This window comes from Aythya ferina (assembly GCF_964211825.1).
Source record: "Aythya ferina genome assembly, chromosome: 9".
In the NCBI taxonomy this organism is placed as follows: Eukaryota; Metazoa; Chordata; class Aves; order Anseriformes; family Anatidae; genus Aythya; species Aythya ferina.
Window position 1 is genome coordinate 22,045,338 of NC_140305.1, and position 22,629 is coordinate 22,067,966.

Genomic DNA, 22,629 nt, shown 5'->3' on the forward strand with positions numbered 1-22,629 from the left:
CAAACTATGCAAGAACCTTCCTGTGCAGCTGTCCATTGACATACGTAGACATCTACAGTATCAGCACTGTGTTTTGTCTTCCTCTGTTTTTTGGTGAAAGTTCTCTTTCCCACCCTTATCCCTCCCCTGAAGTTGCAATGGATGCGCTTTACAGGGTATAGCATCAGTCCCATTACTCATAAATACTTCCCTGTATGTCTTTAGTTTGCTTTCTATGCTTGCCTGTTTGTGAGTCTTGAACCACAGTAATGACTGAACAACTGATCAGTTGGCACAGAAGACTTGTTTCACCTGAGGAGCTATCTCAGTATATGCCCGCAAATTCACAGAAAATGGGATACTGAGTAGAGAAGAGGCAGATCCTGCTAACGCACCACGCTAAGAAGGTGTCAATAGAAGTTGGCATTCACTCCTTAAAGGAACAGGAAAAGACATATGAAATCACAAGAAGAGTGACTGATGGAAAAGACTACAGAAACTTGGACCACAAAGTAGACACCATAAAATCCAACCGTGACAAACAAAGCTGTGAAAATCCTGTTCACCAACCCATGGAACACCCTGGTCTTTCCTCAAAGGACACGTTATGTAAGGTAACGCAGCTGAGTAACAGCCATACTGCCTTACGATGCCATATAAAAACTGGCTTTGGCATCACAGACAATTCTACCCTTATTCAAAGGATGCGGTACTACCGCTATATCTGGAAAAGCTAATTTAAAATACAGCATCTTTCAAGTGCACTTCACAGTTTGTATATACACTGATGAGAGTTTTTCAGCATGTGATAAAGCAAACTGGTGCTGGAAAAACATGGAATAGATCTCTTCATTTTGCTATAGGTTCCCTTCTGTTACTTTTTACTTCTCCTCAATACTATGTTCAAGTTGAATCCACTGACATTTTCTTATTAGATTTAATTCTGCTTTCAGCTGTATTACACAAGCCTACAGGCTTTCAGTCATTACATAATGCTTAAAAAGTATCAGTAAATAGAACAGTATAAATCTGTTCCATACAGGTAAGATTCCTCTTGATCTAGTTTTCACATATTTCCATACACACTATACAACCATGTTTCAGCATAAGAGAGAAAATAACAGAAATAGGAAAAACAACATATATGAACCTGTGATGTATTACAGAAGAGAAAGTTTTCTACCAGAAGAGAAATTTGCATGAAGATTATCAATCAGGAGATGATAAATATGTGAAACATGGGAGGCAAAACATTCTGAGGAATTCTAAAAAAAAAAAAAAAAAAAAATGAAAAACGTCACAATTCAATCTATTACAAAATCCTGACTGATCAAAATATGTATCTTTTTAAATTTTAAAAGCATAGACCTTTATTTTAATTTAAAGTAAGCTCATCATTATGCACACATTTGGAGTATGGTGTTTATAGTTGGAATAATACAATTGTATAATATTCAAATAACTCAGAGTTGTTTCCAAGAATCAATAGCTCCTTCAATAAGCACTGAGGAGAACATGTATCTTATAAAAAAGGAGGTTAGCATTTTGTGGCTTTAACCTTTTATAAGCATCCAGAAGAACCTCACACACGCTTCAATTTTTCCTGAAGTTGTTTAAACTACTCTCTGTTTAAAATCAAACTTGTTCATACATATTACCAGGAGCTGTATCTCCTATTGTAATTATATTTCAGTGCAATGATCAACATTAATTAGAGAAATAACTAACCAGTTTTTAACTAGTGCATTTTTCGATTCGTAGAGCAATGTGCAGAAGACATGGTTCATTAATCTGAGACACAGCTTTACTAGCTGGACAGGCTACAAGTTATTAATTATTCTTTTCTACTGAAGTTCCAATTAAAATCATGAGACTCTGAATGGAAATCCCATCTCATTTTACTAATTGGCAGTAAGTAAAATTACCAAGCAAGGGTAAAGGGCCATTTAAACTGTTGGAAGACCTCACTGACATAAAGTATTTCTATTTCTGAAGCAGATTGCTTGAGTAGAAAAATACGACTTCACATACTGCAGATTTAATTAGATGCCACTGTCCTCTCAATTACCTACAATAATACAGGCTACTTGGAAGATACAATGGTACCACAATCAAGACTCTAGGAAAAAAAAAAAAAAAAAAAAAAAATGATACACATCTACATTTTTATACAGCTCTTCCAACTTCCATATTTCTAACAAATAAGGTAACAAAGGTCCATTTTGGCTTCAGCTTAATTTTTGAATACTACTCCATGTTTAATCATGCTGCTACATTTTTCGTCAGAGGTCCAGGAGCAATGGTGAAAATAATTTACAGGCAAAATACCATCCCATGAAGTTTTGGCTTTTGCTGATCCATTCTCAAGGCAGTGTATTAAGATAGTAAATGAGATGGAGGACATAACCAGTTTAATGGCTGACTCCAAGGGGATGATGAAATAAATGTATTTTTCCAGTTCAGCTCAAAACTATCCTGTTCTAAGGAATGGCGCTATTAGAGCACTCAAATTTCACACAGAAGTCCATCAACATTGTATGAACATGGATAAGATGCTATATAACCACAAAGCAAAAGAAAAAGGAAAGCAAATAAAAGCAAGACTGGCAATGAGTATTTGGAATCACAGTAGACATACAAAGAACAGCAGCTTCTCTGGTGCTACGATGGGAGCAACTCACACGAAGAGAAGGGATAAAGTGTTGAATAAAAACAGAGCTACTACAAACTGGCAGATCTGTGTGGATTGAGAGCTCCCAAGCATTGATATTACAATTCAGCTTGTCATCCACTAGCCCCTAAGACAGAAGTCAGAGTTGAAAAGCCTCTTGAGATTATTTTTCGCCACCATCTCCAAACCCAAAAGCAATTTGCTTTAATCCTGCAGTCCTTCCACAGCAATATTTTAACAATATGGTCTTAAATACGGTATTAAGTTTAAAATGAACTGAATGTTTTGTCCCATACTTTTTTCCTGTTTGCTGTCTGCTCATCTTCAATACAGTTTTATCAGAGAAAAGTAATTAGTTACACAGCCGTTTCTAAAAAAGAAATTTTTCACAATAGTGTAGTTGGACGATTAAACATAAGCCAGATATATTGCCAGTTCCCTGCACTAGATTTTAGGAACTTTTAATACAAATTGAGTGCATATTTTATTGCCAGATCTTGCTTACCACTGCTAAGAAATTCACAACATTCAGTCTAATTAAAAATGAAATTGAACTACAATTCCCGAGAAACAAGGGCCGATTGGACTCAATAAGCTTTACTTAATTTATTCCAGAAAGAAAATAATTGAATTGCTTACAGTCCAGAAAAAAAAAATGCTTCATTATTTGATGAGCATATAACACCAAGGCTTTCCTATTGCTATTGCATTCCTACATCTTCACGAAATACTGCTCACTTTTAAATAAGCACGTAGAAAAACACTGTGTGTATAATAAGTATCATTAAATATTCAGTAAACATTAAAAATAAGAAACAGTCTGGATGAATGTCCAGATAAGTGACCTCCAAAAAGCCAATATCCTTTCCTTGTTCATACTGAAACTGTTGTTTCTGATGACATTTATAGTTATTTTAGGCTATGTTTAGACTCTATTACACAGAGAACAGAGCTGAAGATCTGTCATACAAAACACAATTACACAAGCATATAATTAAAATCTTGGTAAATCATTGAGAATATACTGATTAGACTCTAGGTTATTTTTCATGCGTTCTCCAGAACTTTTAATCCAAATCCACCCACCAATGCAACCACAGCCCTGAGACAACTGTGTGTAATTCCTTTTTTTGTTTGTTTGTTTTTTTGTCTGTTTTTTGTTCTGCTACCTCTAAAAGGATGCTGTAAAGTCAGCGCACGTAATCTGTAAATACTATACCCCTGCACAGGGCACTTCGCTTATGGAAAGCCATGCTGACCAGTGTACACCACTGCCATGCACCTTGTCCAGGGCACGAATGGCAGAGGCTTTTCTATGTTAAGGAGGACATGATTTTCCTTTAGTGGCCATGCTCTTCACAGCAAACATTTCATGCACCTAGCCACTCCTGCAGGGATGCCTCAGGTCTCTGCAGGCTGTTTCTCCTCACCGTTTTTGAATGTGGAAGCCAGGAGACACGGCATGCATGGAACAAAGCCTGACAACTTATGTGATGCTGGTTTTTAGCTTCAGCTTGGCTGCACGCTGCAGTACCAAGCTTCAGCTGGGGTCTCTTGCACTGGTACCACAGCGCTGTTGAGTGGGGCGTCAGAAAACGAGCTTGCTCAGCTTGCAGTGTTTTCCTCCGTCCTACTGTCCTTCCAACCATTGCCATAATGACATACTAACTCCATACTGTTAAGTGGCAAGATTAGCCCACAATACCCGGGGCTTTATAAAGGGCTGATGAGCAGATGTCCCCTGTGCGTCAGCACAGAGGGCAGGAGCGAACTCCCAGCGCGTGTGGTAGCGGCTCAGAATTTAGCTCTTCAGATCCAAACTGAACGCAGAAGTTCAATTCAAGACTGAAGTTGTCGTGTTCATGAGCAGTAATAGTTTAACCTCAGTAAACAGTACCACAAAAAAAGTGCAGATAGGTGCACTTAAGGGATTTCTACTGTCTCTAATGTAAGGACTATTAAATATATTGTGTCAAATTAAAAAAAAAAAAAAAAAAAAATGCTCGTCCATTTAACTTTTACCTTCCATGCAAGAGGAATTTATATATTTAATTTTGGAGAATTTTCTGTCCTTCAAGGAATAGATACTTTGAGAACATATCTATTTTTGAACTTAAAATATTCTGTGATTTATCCAAACCCACAGCAACCTACAGAGCCTCAGTAACGCCACTGTGGTACAATACCCTCACACCAACTGGTGTTTCTTCAAGAACATCCACTATCCATTTGGAAAAGAGTGAGACTGTATCCTGCCTCGAGTGCATTGGCATCTGTCTCACAGAACCATCACATTAAAACTGATAACTGGACAGCACACAGGAAAATAGAAATCTTAAGAAAGCACAAATTATGATTTTGTTGTACTGAACTACGCACCAATACAAATTTGCAATTTTTGATTCTCTCAACAATCTTTGTCAATTTGTATAAGAGATGTAGCCTGTATCTGGGATATCCTTGGCGTGCCTCAAGTATATATTTTTCAGTACTCAAAGTTAGTAATGTTGAAATGCAAACAGCCCAAGTCATTCTCTGCTCAATCATCTCCAAGATAAAAGTAGGATTTAGACATAGCTAGCTCTGTGAGCATGGATGTTATGTTGAATCTATCAAGATATTAGCAGATGTTCTCACAACCCACATAACAATCAGTCGTAGATTTTTAATTAAGGCACATTTGCTGCCTTCAGTAATTGCATCTCAGGGCATCTGCTAGATTGTTAAAATACAACTGCCTTCATTAGACCTGTGCAAAAAAAAAAAAAAAAAGTCTTCAATTATTTTATTATTCTCACAATTACTGTCCTGGGAGATTCTATGAAAAGCTACATTATTTCTTCAAAAGTGCAAAACATGTTCTCTGCTCATGGAGTGTATGTTCCGGGGCACTACACTGTATCGGGTTTTATGCATTAAAATGCCTTGAGCATGATGTAACAGTCTCCTTAGACATTGTATAAAACAATTGTTAGGTATTTTTAAATTTATTTTAGTTTAATTTTATGTCTCCAAGTGGAACATATAATGATACAAAGTATGCTATATGTAAGCCTCACGCATATATCTATATAATCTTGGAAAGCTACAGATTATTAATTGGTTGGTGAATATTTTACTTTCATTCATAGAAGAGAGCAGTGTTTAACTACTCGGTTAGCATCCCTTTAAGTAAATCAATAATTGAAATGAACTTATTTTATCTTCCTTATTAGAAAAACAGTCACAAGCCAGGAACGATAAAAGACATGATCATAAAGAACATGTCCTAGTGTATATTATTTTATCATAAATATAAAAAGTTATTTAAAAAGTTAGCAATAAAAGTTTCCTATAAATATCACAGTACTAACCTCCAATCCTAAACTCCCTTGGAAGTCCCCAAATCCAAAATTAGGCTAGTTTCCTTATTATTTTTTTTTCCCCTCAGAGACTGACATTTTTGCAAATGGAAAATTTTCACATTTCACATGCAGGGGTTTTTGTTTGTTTTTTCTTCCGAGGTCCTTTCTTTCTCACTACTTTCCATTCAGCACATCAGTAAATCAGAGCTTGGGCTCCTCCTGTGACCAGCTAAATAGCCCATTTCACCAAAATGAAATAGTGGAAAGAGCTACATGAAGGAGGTCCAAGGTTGAAGTACTTGATGAGAACAAGGAAGGCAGTTGTATTACTTTGGCAATCACGAAGCACTACAAAGTCATTCATTCACCATCAGTTTAAAAACAAAACCCTCCAAAAACAACAAAAAAGCAGTAAGACTAGTATACAATTAGTTCCAGAACATCAATCCAAAATGATGCCCTTGCCTTGTCATAAAAAATGGAGTGAAAAATATAAAAAGGTAAAAAAAAAAAAAAATCTGCCCAAGTTATTGTCATAAATATCTTTTTATGTGGTGATTAGGAAAGGAAGACCCCAATACCAAAACAAGGTCATTCAAAGGGTGGTTAAGAAAGATACATGAGCAGCGCTATTGCTCCCCGTCATTCCTCTCCCCAGCTGGGTCACGGACAGCAGCCACAGTAAATTCATATGAGAGACTGACTAGGTCATTTTTGTCTTTCTCTGACAATTACTTGGGGAAGGTAAGGAAAGACTGAAAAAAAATGTCTTTCAGAACCTTCCATGTTAAAAGCAAATACAGTTCTCTGTAATAGACCCACTGAAAAGATTTAGCACCACTTACAGCTCCTAGAACTCCACCAAACTGACTTCTAAATAGCATAAACACGGAATACTGTACTGAGAAGAAGAATGAAAAAGAAACAGTGAAACCCATGATCAATCAATTGCTGTTACATCCCTGTTTTCTCTTGAGACAGAACTTTCAGTAAAAGCCTTTAAAGCATACATTACCTTCCAAAACCAGCAACAAAACAACAACAAGCCCCCAGACAAACAAAAGCTTAAGCACAACACAATGTTATGCTGCAAGGCCATGCAATGAATGAATGGTCTGACACAGAAATGAAGATGACATATTCCCAGGTGTTTAGCACAGCATAGGAATATATAGAAAAACAGGGAACGGTTCCAAGTTCAGACAAGCAATTTCTCATGCAGCATCTTTGCAAATGAGGCAAGGAGTGAAAACAGCATAAATAGAAATTTCTGTTCTCACCCATTAATTCCTTTTCTCTGGTGACAGATTGGCAGTGAGGAGTAATCTTTGCACTTACCATTGCTTGCAACTGTTCAAAAAGGTGAAAAGAAAGCCAATTCAGGGTTAAAAACAGCAACCTTACTTTTGCATCACTAATTAATGGAAAGTACAACTACATCTATTATATTTAGGATATAGTTACATTAATATTTTAACAGTTACATAATTTGGCTTAGGTCTGCATAAAACTGCATCAGCTTTACACCAATTTAACTTGCTAAATTTCAGTAAACTGACACTGACAGGAAACCAGAAGAATCAGGCTTTATAAACATGTGTTGTGAACCTTACACTCTCAGGAGATGGAAAATACTTGATATGTTATAATTCTTTTTGATAGTACATGCTAAAGGTGAATCCTAAAATAGACAAGAACGTAAAGAATGGCCAACTGTATGAGTAAAAAACTCTACTCAGAGAAACAAAATAATGATGTCCATGTTTCCAACAAGGGCCTATATGCCAACAGGAGATGCTGAACAGCTGAATAGTTCTGTTGCAAGTCTTAAAGATGATGATTTTCAAACTTTTTTTTTTTTTTTTTTTGCCAGCACCTATTAAACTGCCCTTTCAAACAAGGCTTCGGTAGACAACATGAACAATGTTCACGTGACATTCCATGAAGAACACATTTAAATATTGTATGTTTCTTTTAAATGTTTAAATTTTGAAACATCTAATTTCAAGGAGGATACTTAACATGGTGCTCTCCCAGGAAGAGACCTTATTGCTCTCTACAACTGCTTGAAAGGAGGGTGTGGGGAGCTTGGGTTTGGCCTCTTCTCACAGGTAACTAGCGATAGGACTAGAGGGAATGGCCTCAAGTTGCGCCAGGGGAGGTTCAGGTTGGAAATGAGGCGACATTTCTTCTCAGAAAGAGCAGCTAGGCACTGGGATGGGTTGCCCAGGGAGGTGGTGGAGTCACCATCCCTGAGGTGTTCAAAGAAAGGTTGGGCCTGGTGCTTGGGGACATGGTTTAGTGGGTGATGGTGGTTGGGGGGTGGTTGGACAAGATATCTTGGAGGGCTGTTCCAACCTTAATGATTCTGTGACATCCATGATTCAAAAGCAGCAGCAATACACATCTGAGTTCAGGGATCAGGTGATAACACAAAGTCTGAGAAATCCTCTCAAGCCATTTGCTCAATTACACTCAGATCTAAATTTACAAATCTGGATCTACTAGATGGAGGTCTCTTCCAACCTAGAAAATTCTGTGAGGTCTTTCCAAAGTCTCTCCCTCAGCCCCACTTTTGAGACATGCAAAAAGAAGATATGAACTTTTGAAGGTTGCATTCATTACTGTGTAGGAGGTGGATCTGAACTGTACTGTTTCTATGTTAATAAGTGCATACCTTAAACAATATACAGATCCCTCTTTAAGAAGAGAATAACTGCTGCTTTATTTGTCTCCAGAAGTTGTAGATGAAGTACGTATTAAAGAATATAAAGAACATTTTTTAACTTAAAAAATATTTTGCCAATGACATTTCTTCTATTTATATTCTTTAATATTGCCAAAATTATGGTATATTGCTTATTTATTCAGTCATTAATTTCCATAGCCATATGCTTTCTATGTCTATATGCAGCTTGTGTTCAACTTAATATATGGCTTTGAATTTTACTATCTGAATATAACTCTTTTACTTATTAGATTTATTTATTATAAATTATCACAGTTGTAATACTGCATTATGACTTCATGTCATCCTTTCTCCTCTAAATTCTATAAAGCAATACACATCATGTATTACTCATCTGCATAAAAATCCCAGATGGTTTTAGCTAGGAAATTGAAGTACATGGATTCCCAGATACATAAGCTTTGTCCAGAAAAAAAAAAAAAAAAAGATTTGATTTCCAAAATGAAGGTGTATCATTTGAAATCAAATTGACCAAAATGTTAAGAAGGCACCATTCCAAGGGCTTAAGTCAACACCAGGAGATCTACAAGGAAGTGTTGTTTCTTCTTCAAGCATAAAGCACACATCTGCCTTTGAATATGATTTTTTCCCCTCTTGAAGTGTAGTAAAAGAATATGATAATAGCTAATAGCAACGTTAAAGGTATCCTTTTTCCTAGTAGTTATAAACTTTTTCAGAGGCAAAGCCATTCATCATATAACACAACTTGGCCATGAGACATCAACTAACATAATTTCAGAAAAATAAAGCTTAAAAAATCCACTTACATGCGCGTTATTTATTTAGGGATCACAGACTTCTGAAGCACTGAGTTTTATTACACTGTTTCTTAGTCTTGAGACCAGGAGGAAAAGTTCATATTCTTCTAAGATTCTTAAAGGGAAAAGACTTGAGCTTACCATATACCTGGTACCCTCTGACTTCTATCATTTACATGTCTGATATACTCTGTGAGTAGGCTGTTACATCTCTTTTGGGTTTGTAATAAGTGGTAAAACATTGCCAGAACTGTAAGTACCTGCTTTCCTGGGTGTGCAATTCTGTATCAAGAAATCATTTATCAGTATGTAGTGGAACTCATCACCACAAGATGTTGTGGAAGTTTAGAAGTGGAATACACCAGTCCATGAAATACTCATAATGATAATTAAACAAGATGGGGCAGATTAACATTCTCCACTTCAGGAAGTCATACCACCACAGGCTGACATTTTTGGTAAAGGCATACCAAAGGAAAAGATGACTGGGTACTTGAACCATGCATATGGTTCATGTCGGAGAAGAATACCAGACTGACAGGGAACATTTTTTTTCCCTGTTCTCATCATAAATGATGGAGAATTTTTTCAATTTAATAAAAACTTCATGACAGAAGACTAAGCAGATGATCATTTTTTATGAAGTGATTGTCTGTGCATTTCACTGCACAGTCTCAGGTAGCAATATTTCACCAGTAACAGCACTATGCTATGGTCATGACCTCATTATCATCAGAGAGCTTTACCTGAATAAAAACAGAAGACATGGTTTCTTTTGCTAAAGGTGAATTGTTCCTGTAAAACATACTAAACAACACACTTAACTATGTTCCTCACGTCACATAAAGGGAATATTCATGTCCTTAAGGTTAAGGCTATGTTTCTATATTATTCTGAAGCAAAAGCAGAATGCTAGAAGCCTCACAGTATAAAGCTTATTCCTCTACTGAGAAATAAACTTTGTCATATTAATAGGATCTCAGTCTCTCATAATTAGCAAATTTGTGATGAATTGCATCACACTGAGAAGGAATGAAATAAAAATTAAATACTTTGTAGTGAAAATTTCTTGTTATCAGATGTTGTATCACCCACCCTTCCAACACTTTGGCTAAGGCAAAAGGCTAAGGCTCCCCCTACAGCCAAGTGAAGTACTGTGCAAAAAATACTTGATTTCTCGGATCTTTTAAAACAAGATTAAATTGGATTGCTGTTCCATGTAGTTCTCACATGAAAAAGGAGGCTAGTTTACAATTCTCCTAATGCAGAATGAATGTCTTCCCTTTATCTCACTTTTTAAGCTTCATGTTTTAAGTCTCTTATTCTGGAGCCACCTTACATTGCTGGGCACAACCTGCATCTGATACCTGTAAACAGCAGATCCTGCATACCACACGTGTCCATGACACCTTGCATTGCTAGGAGTGCATGGTTATTGAGAGAGAGAAACATCTACAGTAGGCAGATGTATGCTAATTTATAATCTGTCAGAAAGGTTTCTTAAACTTGGAATCCAAGAATCACCTGAACCAGCAGATTTGGACTTGCCTTTTTCTGTTACACACCATAATATGATAAACAGGGATGGGACATGGTCGGGCGGTTAAGTGGATTAAGTGCTATCTTTTTTTACTCTGAGATCACAGTAGGAGGCCAGACTGAAATGAGTTGTCAGGTCAGTTCCCCAGTGGACAGTTTATATCATAAAACCATCACATATAACTGAATACAGCTATAAAAGGCAACATAATCACTTCCTACTCTCAGGAAAACCAAGATTGACTTAGAAATGAAAAATACGCTTCCTGCTAGTGAAAGGGTGGTCTCGCTAGGTCACCCCAAGGTCACTTCTGAGGCTGCGTGGTAGGAGCTCTCATGATGGCTGCATAGCAATTTGTAGGGGAAAACCATAAATAACAAGTTGGACCATCAGTGCAGGCACTCCTCCAACCTTCGCAGAATGCAAATATTCTGTCCTACTCTTAAGTTATTACCTGTATCTAGACATAACCCTGACAAACCTTAGCCAACGCACATACCAGGGTTATTTACAATTACAAGGCTATCACCAGCAACAACATTTTATATATTTTTTTTAACCCGATCAAGAACCTGATTTTTAGAGCAATTTGAAGTGTAAAAGCAATGTGAAATTTTCAACTATCAATTAAAAGTTACTTGTTATTGTATGGAATCTTAAGCTAGTTTGGGGAAGCAGCCCCCACCAATTTTAACTTAACATTACAGAGACTGTGCTGATGCAACTTCTATATTCATCTCCCAGTGAACATCAGGAAGCCCAGGAATCCTTTTGCATGCAACATTCATGGTTGGCTGTTTGTATCAAAAAACACTGGATTTTTATTTTATTTTTTTTCATACAATATCATCATGAATTATCACAATTTCAATTTCAAATACGGAGAATTGACTGTGTTTAGCAGGTTGCTTAGAATTGCTTCAATACTGGAAAAAATAAATAAATAAAATAAAAATCTACCACCAACAACAAAAAACAACAGCACAAAAGAAACAAAACAAAACACAAAAGCCAAACCCACTTAGAAACATCAAAACATAGCAGGAGGACATGTAAGCTTGAGCAAATTGCCATTTATTTAGACCTGGATCTAGAGGAACAGAGAAGATAAATTTAACTTTGTTGGGCATGTTATTGTCTGGGAATTAACCACTCAGACCTAAAGATGAAATTAAAGTGCAATTTAATATAAATTGCCTTTAATCCAATATGAATTAAAATTTCATATTGAAATGTACCATCAAGGGAAAGAAAGAACAAATGAAAAGATAGAATGCCAAAAGTACCCTTCCACCTCTTGAAAGAAGAAAAAAAAAAAGACCTCCTAAAACCCTGCAGACAAGCAGTTATGTATTTTACCCAGATATGTTCCACAAAATTCAGCTACAGATGATCTGAAAGGAGTGCATTAAATAACCCTAGGGAAAATAATCAAAAAATTCTATAGGCTATAGAATATAAAGTATAAAAACCTAATCCCACTGACACCAATGAAAAGGTTGGCTATCAGCATTCAGCAAGACCGCGTTTTTACTCAAAGTTCGGATCACAATGCAAACTACGGGTGTATTTGAAAGGGCAGAATTCAGATTTTCATACATAAATCACGAGTGCTGATTTTGTGAACCAGTTCTCACAGATGAATTTCTAAAGCCATGCAGAACCTAAGTGCCATTCCAGCCAAATTCTGGACCTGGCTACATTTCCTAAACTGTAGGACCAGCTTCAAAGCTATTTCTATTCACAGAACCCTCAGGCTTACTGAAACAATTTTTGCTTAACTATGTTAACTTAGATGAATTTTAAAGTACAGACAAAAAAAAAAAAAAAAAGGCAAAAAAAAAAGGCAAAAGAAAAGGCAAAAAAGCAACAAGGCATGAGTAGTTAAGTAGCAGTAATCTGCAATCTGCAATGTCCTGATTTATCAAACAAAATGTTGACACCAGAAACAGAACTATTTAATTCCGTACTCTGTTAAATAACAGTTTTATATAGTTTCTTCAACAGTAATGATTTTGATACCTTTCAAATCAATTCTCAGATATGTAAATGAAGAAATTGGTTATGAAGAAATAATTACTTTGAAACAAGAAAAAAAAAAAAAAGGCTAAAAAAGCCTGAAAAGGCCGTCCGTTAAACAGCATAACCTCTTTTTAATAAAACCATAAATCCGTAATTACTACAGAACATGTTGTACAATGCAAATGTACAATGAGGGGTGTACTTATAAAGAAAAAGAAAACTTGTCTGAAGAAAGACAACCTTGTCCTCTGGTCACCATAAATTTAGGAAATAACCAGCATGTACACTGCTGGGCTGTAATTATCCCTTGCAGAGTTGTTTGGGTGGGTGGTTGGGATGACGAAGGGCATGGTTTGCACTGCTCCACCTCTGTCAGTATCTGGTGCTTTCAGAGAACCTCCAGGCAGTTAGGCCAGGCAGAATGAGGCTCTGTATATTCACTCCTCATCTCTACTCAGAGCTTTTATACACTCCCACTTTCTTTTGCGCTTTTTCATCTGTTGTTGAAATCAAACAGTATGGCCTGGAAACACCTGAGATGAAAATAGGCACAGATAATTTGTCTGTCAGTGGCTCTTTTGTGAAGCCCAAGTTCAACAAATGTGAAGGGCCAGCTCAATTAGCGGCTTGGGCAGAAAAAAACATCAATGACCTAGAATTCCTTATATATGAGCAGCAGAAAAAGTGCTAAGGCCACTGCAGAAGTCTGGCTAGTGCATACTGCATCTGCAGAAAACCAGATGCGAAAGGTTTAGACTTTATAATGGAAAGAGAAGGTGTGTACATCTTTCCTATTGCCCTGCATACAAGCGGCTGATCAGCTGTGTGGATCTAAGGCTGTGAGGTACAAATTGAGGCAATGGATTTCTTTGCTCAGCTTTGCTTCAGAACAATTGCCTCACAGCAAAGCCATTTCACTTGACTTTGCACCATTTATCAGGACACAGCACTCAGTAAATTGGATGATTGCATTTACTACTCACTTTTTAAGGGCTTGATAAAATAGAAAATTATGCTTGGGATTCACACCTCTAAAATCCGACAAGAGCTTCAGAAGACCCCAGAATCAAATTCTTTTAATGAGAGTCAGCCGTCCTCCATTTCTTAATGGAGGCAGCCACTTACACTCTCACTCAATTTAAGCGTATTGTATTAATCGGATGAGACCTGCTATAAAATGGTCATCCCACTCCCTCAGGAAGCAGTGATTCATAATAGGAGGTGGACTAATTTTTCAACAGATGAATTGGCTGTTTAATTCTGCAATTAAACAGCCAATTGAATATGTGAATATTTAGAATCATTTGCAGAAGAGAAAAACTCATGGTCAGCATTACTGAAAATAACAGAACTACAGAGCCATTAAAATAGCTAAGAATTTAGTGTTTGATTCAGCCCTGGGAGCTCAGGAACTTCTGTATCACTCCAGAAGTAAAAGAGAGAATGGGAACTAGATCTGGGAATACACGTATGCATGCAAAACAGCAGCGACAACTCAAAACCTTCTGGAAAAATTCTGTGGCATCAGAATTGCAGAATAATCAATATCTACCTTTTCTTATTAACTTGTGTGCCTCCTTGTTTACTCTGCTAACAGAACACTTTTCCTTCCACTCAAACATACCCAGGGTTTTGTAATGAAAATGAAATGAGTAGTAACCCGAAGTCCTTTTACTGATGCAACCAAAATGTTAATTGCTAGAGAATATCGACAAGCTGTGCTACAGTTGTGCTTCCTCCTGGACATTGATTGCTCTTCTCCTACCCCACCCCTCACATATTCATCTTTCTGCTTACAAGAGTCAATTACTTTCCCCCAATTTGGCTGCCTAAAGAAGGAATTCTTTCTCTACTTTTATTTGCTGCAGTGACTAAAGAGATAAGAGCAAAGTTTTGTCAAATATTTCATATTTGTATTTTTTAAGCTGCTCAAGAATAAGTTTGCAAATAATATTTTAAAATTATTGACTTCAGGTTGAAACATTAAGTGATAAATCTGTGTGGAGACACTTTTTTTTTTAACCTCAGGTACGTGTAACTCAATGGGCTGAGGGTGAATTCTTCAGTCACCCAAACCCAGAACAGATTAATGGCATCAAGGTAGGGCGCCTCCATGTTTTTCTAATTAGCTGTCACAGCTTGTCCCTTCTGTTCAAAAACAAGGAAGTATTGTTATCAGTCAAAGCAGGAGGAATATAACTGAAGTATATCTATCAATCATTTAAATTTGATACACTTTCAGATGAAGGAAGAGCCATGCTCTTTCTTCAGAACAAACAAAACTTCTCAGTAATCATGGAACAAAATAGCATGTGCGTTATCATTCCATGAGTCATGACATCAGGAAGAGGTAAATAGCTGACCAAAAGCATCATCAGGAGCAGGATTGATGGCAGTGTGAAAACTCAATTACATAAACTGCTTTTTCATACAGACTGCTTTCCAGTAAATTTTGCAAAGACCTTGGAACAGAAGGTTTTTTGGTATAGGAAGTGAAGAAAAAAATGAAAGGTAGCTTTCTTTGGACTACAGCGTTTCTAATGGATGAAAGAAGCTGAGAACGGGAAGGTTAGGAACAGAAGTGATCTAAACCTGATAGTATTTGGGGGGAGGAGGGATAAAGAACACCAATAAAAGCAAGAGACTTGAAGAAGGGTATCTCCTATAAACTCAGGGCATACAAAGGCTAGTGGAAACCCCTGCTGGGCACATTTCAAGCACAAAGGGCAAAATTAACAGGCTTCACATGCACTGTTGCATGGTACAGTCCTGGAAAACATTACTGAGGAAAATTATCAGATCTCTATACTTGAAATCCTTAAAATAGATAAAGAATTATCCGGAATGAGATACAAGCTCATCTCCCCTAAGGAATGGACTATATAAATGCTTCAAATCCAAATCGCCAGATCCAGTTTTATACTCTTCTATAACTTTTATTCATACTACCTACACCTCTGGCCCCAATTTCCAAGAAGGGCTTCACGAAGGGATATAATATCATTATATATCCCACAGCACTCACATGGGAAATAGGTATATAAACTCTTTATATGCCTTGGAAAAAAAATTCATCCTACAAAATAAAAAACCAGCATCCTTTATAATGAAACATATACCAGGTGTTTAGGATCCCTGAAAAACTACGTAGTTTATAAATATATACACATGCATGTATATTCATTCATATGGATACACATATACACATATGTATATAATGGGGGGAGGAAGGAAAGGAGGGAGGGAGTCTCAGTTAAATGGCAATTTCAAATGTCATCTTTACAGTTATATCTGCTAGCCATAAAACGTGCCAGATAGAAAAATACAAACTTCAAAAGAAAAAAGAAATAAAACAATGTAGACAGTAGAAATGTGCAGTGACTTTTTCCAAAGTAAATTGATTTAAAATGCAATTTTTAAATAGAAACCTTTTTGCAAATGGCTTTTACTCTAAGATTCTTTTCCATTTCCTAAATCCTTGTAAATGCCTACCAATAACTTCTGCATAACGATGCAAGCATCCATGCTTCTAAACTTTATGACAGATAAAAATCAATTGTATGAATATTTATGAAGACTGTAAATTATTAAAATAAATACAGATATTTACACATTAGAACAACGTCTTCATTTAATGGATGTGAAAAAAATGTTAATATGTGAACACTCTAAAGATGAAGTGGTTTGGCCTTCAGGGCTTTTGTTACTCTATTAAAAGTTAATTTAGGATAGAAATTATGTCTCTTCCTCGAATCCCAAAACCAAAAGATTAAATCACGATCAAGACTCACCACATTCTTCAAAAAATGAATCCAGTCATGATATTTCCAGAGGGTGAATATTGAAATTACTGTGCAGTTCTTCCTGAAAAAAGACACCCTCCTCTGGCTTCTTTTATGTGTTCACAGTCATGACATATACTCAGACAAGCTTTAGGGCAGAGCAGCTGTGTGCTAGTGAGGTGGTTTAATCAGTCTTTTTGTCACCACACATTTTATGCTATTGGAAGAGGATGTTTCTGTCTACAAACACAGCAGGCAGCTCAAGCTGCTCTTTCCAAGGAAGGTATTTTACATCACAAAAATGATTTGCTTAACCACTGGTAATAAGTTTCATTATCTTCCCCCACATTTATGGATTCTTCTTATTCAAGGACATAGCGAGTGTGCCCTGACCTACTACTGGATGTAACTAGTTCCTGAAGTTCACCAGTGACCCCAATACCCTGACTTCCACCAGAACATAATTTCTGTGACTGTGGCACATTTTCCTTATAGCCAGAATGCCAGAAGGCCGTCACTTTGAATTGGAAGGTGTGAGAAAACAAGTATTCCACCTTTTCTCTGGAAAAGCTGGTTCCAGAAGATGAGCTTCATTTCCATTTTAAATTTGTCTAGTTTCAGCTTTCTCCTTAAGAAAGCTTTTCTTGTTCCAAATCCATTCCCCTCTTTACTCAGCAATAATCTGGCTCTTAAAAGTGTCTCGGTCTGTAGCCACAAAATCACTTTAGGAGTAGCCATGGTAGTTTAAAAATTGTCCATCAGTTACTCAGTGCTGTGCCTGGTAGCAAAAGACTACTAGCATCACAGCCATACCAAGGTAGCACATCATGCGAGTACTGCTTGTATGTCCCCCTCTTCAGTCAGCTGCCTTTTCTTGTGTTGCTACAGGAAAGCATCCAGACAAATGCTGGGAGTCATAAATTCCTAAACCTTTTGGTTACCTTTGAAAATGAGTCTGCCTTTTCCGTACTATAACTTTCTCCAGCCCTTGAGGAAGGGTTATCACATCCATCATTCTTTTCTCCCAGTTTTAGCATTCATTTTAAAATAAACATGATAAATACTGCCAGTATTTATCCCAAAATATTCAAATTTCTATCACTTGGGCATATTTCTATGAAATATCCCCTTGATAGCTGTTTTTTATTTTATTTATTTTACCACCACATGCCTTTTTTTTTTTCACATACATGATAAAAGCACTGAAGTGTTCTTCAGTTTTCATGGTGAATTTTCTGTCAGCAGCAGTTTACCATTTCTTTCAGCCTTTTTCCAATGGACACAGTAGGGAGAGAAAGAATAGGTGAGACTTAAAAAATAAATAAATAAAATGAAAACACAAAAGGTGAGAATAGGAAGAACACAGAAAAACAGTCTAGAAGGCAGTAAAAGAGAGAGAAGCAAAAGGCATGCCCATGCAAAGGAAAATGCAAAACTGAAAAACAAAGACAAGATAAGAAATTGTGTTTCAAAGATAAAAACCTCTTTAGGCACCTCGGTGCAGCATCTATAAAAATAAGACCCAAATCCCAAGTAAGATATTTGTATAAAGTAATAATAATGAAAAATTAAAAAACATTAAAATGTGAAAGATGCAAGTTAAATACAGAAATTGGAAAGAAAACCGGTTAAAAAAATTAAAAAAAAATAATAATATATATATATAGTGACAGCTCAGCTATGAAGTAGTGTTCTGTTTTAATGTGATGTAAAACCAAGCACGTGGACTACAGAGATAAGGAAAATAGAGGCAGAGGGAAGCATCTGCTAAAATAGACTCGGTAAATACAGAAACAAAATTTAGGGGGAAAAGAGACAAAAAGTAGATTCAGCGGTGAGATATGGGCCCACTTAGACTAGGAGAACTTGCTGTTTAATGCAATCTTTCTCTTTTATTTCAAATATTCCTTATGAAAGAAGACTATTTCTATCCTCTCACATATTTTCCTCATACTTTTAAAAGATTATGGCCATTTCACAACCAGAGAGACACAATCTATATCCTAAAAAAAAAAAAAAAAAAAAAAAAAAAGTCAGTTTACAACCTCAAAAAGAAGAAATAACAAAATAACAAATAAAGGGCAAACTTGCCACCTGCGTGAGCAGAACACAAAACATGGGTTTGAGGGATTGCTGTTTTGTTTGTTTGTTTGTTTTCTCCTCAAGACTCCAGTAAGCATTATTAAACTGACATCAAATACGTTTGGGTGCCCTGCCATCTTAGTTCAGATCAGGAACTTTTTCTGATCATCACCACTCCCCACACGTTGGTTCATATTGCTTAACACTCTCTGAACATGCAAAATGGATGCTTTTGGAAAAGTAGATGAGCACTAATGGTGCTCATCTACTTCAGCTACCAATTAGCATTTACTCCTTTGGACCAGACTGCAGCGGATCCAGAGTAAAAGCTCCTGAGATGTGCCCAGTCCTCAGCACCAACAGTCTTGCCCTCCTTCAGCTGCACTACTTGGTAATTCAGTCCTGCAAGTACTTACTTGACAAGTACATACAGGAACAGAATTAAATTGGTAAGAAGTCCATTTCAAAGACACTGTAGACAATGCTATTACAGCAAACTTTGCATCTCTATCAAATTCCTACATTATGAGCCCCAACTGCTATTTCATTATTTTTGTCAGTCAGCATTGAAATGCAGTGCAAGATCTATGGGTGGAAATAACGCACAACAGCCAAGTTCCAACAATGATAACTGACCTTTCACGAGCATAATTAGATTGCATCTAAATAATTTAGACAAAGAGCTAAAGCTGCTCAGTTGAAAATGGCATTTTTTATTGAGACAAATATTATTCCTATAGAAAAAATATTAAGTGCTTATTTTCTGAACCTGTGTTGTGGTCCCCGATTGGGCTTTCTATGGCCGACAAAGCAGATCCTAATTCTGTTAATTATAAGATCTGGAGTTATTGTTGTTTTATAATTGCTTCTGTGGATTGGGAATGAATTGTTTAATTATTTATTGGGCTAGTGTATTTTCTGAAAGGCAAAACAGCATTCTGTTTATAAAATATTAGCAATAGAAGGCCGTTGACATTCAGAGTTTAAATGTTTTATATGTTCAGTCTATTATATCTAATGTGCCGGTGGACTATTGAGCTCAACCTCTGTGCTGTCTGCCAGGGCTGGACTTACAGAAGAATGAGCAGACACATACACATGCAGCCCTCCCCACATAATTGCAACCAAAGAACGTGAAAGAAAAGAAGAAAACGGTGCTCATTCTGACCTGCTGGTAGCCCATCCACAGGCCAGTAAATCTCTGTGATTTTACAGGAGTGCCTGGTCATTCATGGCAGGGAGGATAAATGTCTATCCGTGCATCTCAGGGTACACAGCAGAAACGCCACAGAAATTAGTGCTGTTCTCCAGCTCATGCTTTCTTCCCTCTGAGGTGGTAAGGATGGCAGAAAGAGCTAGGAAGGTAATAGCACCTGCTCCACGAAGCACAACTATAATCTGGTTCTGATGTAATTTCTTTAACAAATCCATAACCAACAGTATTACTCCTCCTGTAGTGTTTTCTATTGCTTACAACTTCACAATCTCAGTGCTTGCAGCAGCATATATGTATCTGTCATGAGACCAAAAGCACTGGGGTTTAGACACAGCCCACAGGGACTGGAAAGACCCCATAAGCCGAAGGTCAGGAAAGCACACACTGTGCTCTGCTTCTTCTCCCAGCACGCTTAACCTACAGCCAGCAGGCCAAGCACCACATACAATAATGTAGAAACAAGATTTCCACAGTATTACATGTACAGTTTTAACAAAGATCCAACTACTCCTAATCACAGCTGCCTTTTTTTTTTCCCCCCATAGGATTTCTTTATTTGCCAAATGGTTTATAGGACACGTGGGAAAATACAGTATCATACTGGGGCACTGTACAATATGCAGCAAAATAAGTAACTGTAACATGTAAGAGACATTGTGAATCCAAGTGGCTAGCATTAACAAAGAATCTGAATGCTAGTAAATCTTGACTTGTTGGGGTAGAATGAAAAAGGCTAGTTTTGGTAGTTTGAAACTCAAAAAAGAAATAAATAAATCAGTTAAAATACAGCAAGTGTAAGACTAACCTTATAAAGTAAAGGTGATTGTCCTAGCTTCAAAAGTGCGATTTTTTTGGTCACGTTTGTAATGGCTTGAATCCGGATCAAGTCTTCTACGGTCCCATACTGTATATCAACGAGTTCTGCCTGTAAAGACAAGACAAAATTCAGATTATGCCTACAACCATGCATCAGTGAGGGTGCTCCTTCCACAGAACTGAAGTTGTGAGTATCTTAATCCCATTTCCTAGTTATGGCAATAGTTGTAATAGCAAAGAGCTTGAGAACTAAATCTGACAGATACATTGCTGCCTTCTGGTTTTTAATCACAATTCCTCAGTTGTGAAAGAAAATACCTTCCTTCCACCCCCACCCCCCATAAATGGTGCTGATTATGATGAAAATTTCCCCTCATTAGCTACAGGAATGCATTTAAAACCACGTAAGAGATAATAACTAACCTCTACTTATTTTCTTAAAAGGAGATGGAGTCTTGTAAAGCATTTCAGGAGAGAGTGAATGTTTATACAGACCATGTGACAACATCTAAAGATACACACTCTACCAATACAAAGTTTTAATTAGGGGATCTCGTATGATCCTTAAACAACCTTGCTTAATTGATGACGTATTTTCTTATCAGTTATCCATGCATTAGATAACCACATTTACAACTGATTACACCACTCCGATGCTTAAACTTTTCTATTAATACTTATTTTTTTTTACATTAACGTAGAACCACTTCCAACCAACTACAAAATCTTTAAAGCATGAAGATGTTCAGCACTTCAGTTTGGACAGCGCAAGAATATGTAGGCTAAGTTATTATTCAGTGTCAAGCATTGGCTGTAAAGGAAAAAAAAACTCCAAGAGGAGTTTTCAAGGATTTAATATGTATACATAAATAGATTTACAAGTAAACATAAATAGATTTATAAATATGTAAGTATACATATAGATTAATAAATATACACACAAAATTTAAGAATCACCAAGGGCATTTTTCTCATACATTTATAGCACTAAATTCTGGCAAAAACCACGTATGAGGATAATCATTTTTTTTTAGAATGTTGTGAAGTTTTCAGTACATCATAAACGAAATTCTGGTACCTCTAAATTCCTTACACAGTGTTCATATGAAATACAAACACAAGAAAACACAAGAATCTTACATGAGTGTTTAAAACTTAAAATGAGATGAGCAGTGCAAGATGGAAAAGCTTCTCTTTCAGTTCAGTTTCAGTAACTATGGACTCACTGCCAAAGGCAACAGTTCTGGTTTTGGACATTTCACACAAGCTGTTTAAATTCTAGCAACAGTTATTCTGGCTATGTAGGATGTGCGAAATTTTACTAGATTCCTAAAGATGGGTATTTTAGGAAAGTATTTATCCTTATACAATTCTATCTGACAATTATGAGTTTGTGCTTTAACATTTAAGATGAATTCATATATATATATATATATATATATATTTTATTTTTTTTTATTTTTTTTTTTTCCAAAGTCTGTGTACTTAAATGCATTCTTTAAAATTTTCAAGTTAGGAAGTTCCTAAGTCTGTAACATGTCATCACTACTGTGTAAACCAGATATTCAGAAAGCTCAGCCAAAGTAATAAAACGCTTCTGCAACAGGCAAACATCCGATTTAACACCAAATACTGAAACATAGGCACATAAAATCTGGCACTTCATACAG

The 22,629-nt window shown here is 36.6% G+C and overlaps 1 protein-coding gene across 14 annotated transcripts in view; it reads right to left on the minus strand.

Moving 5' to 3' along the window:
* Nucleotides 1-22,629, minus strand: part of NAALADL2 (N-acetylated alpha-linked acidic dipeptidase like 2) — a 433,689-nt gene that overhangs the window by 150,499 nt on the left and 260,561 nt on the right. For all 14 annotated transcript variants that reach the window (XM_084529574.1, XM_084529579.1, XM_084529568.1 and 11 more), the window contains one exon: nt 20,949-21,068. In XM_084529574.1, coding sequence (XP_084385700.1) covers nt 20,949-21,068 — 120 coding nt within the window. The remainder of the gene's footprint in view (nt 1-20,948; nt 21,069-22,629) is intronic.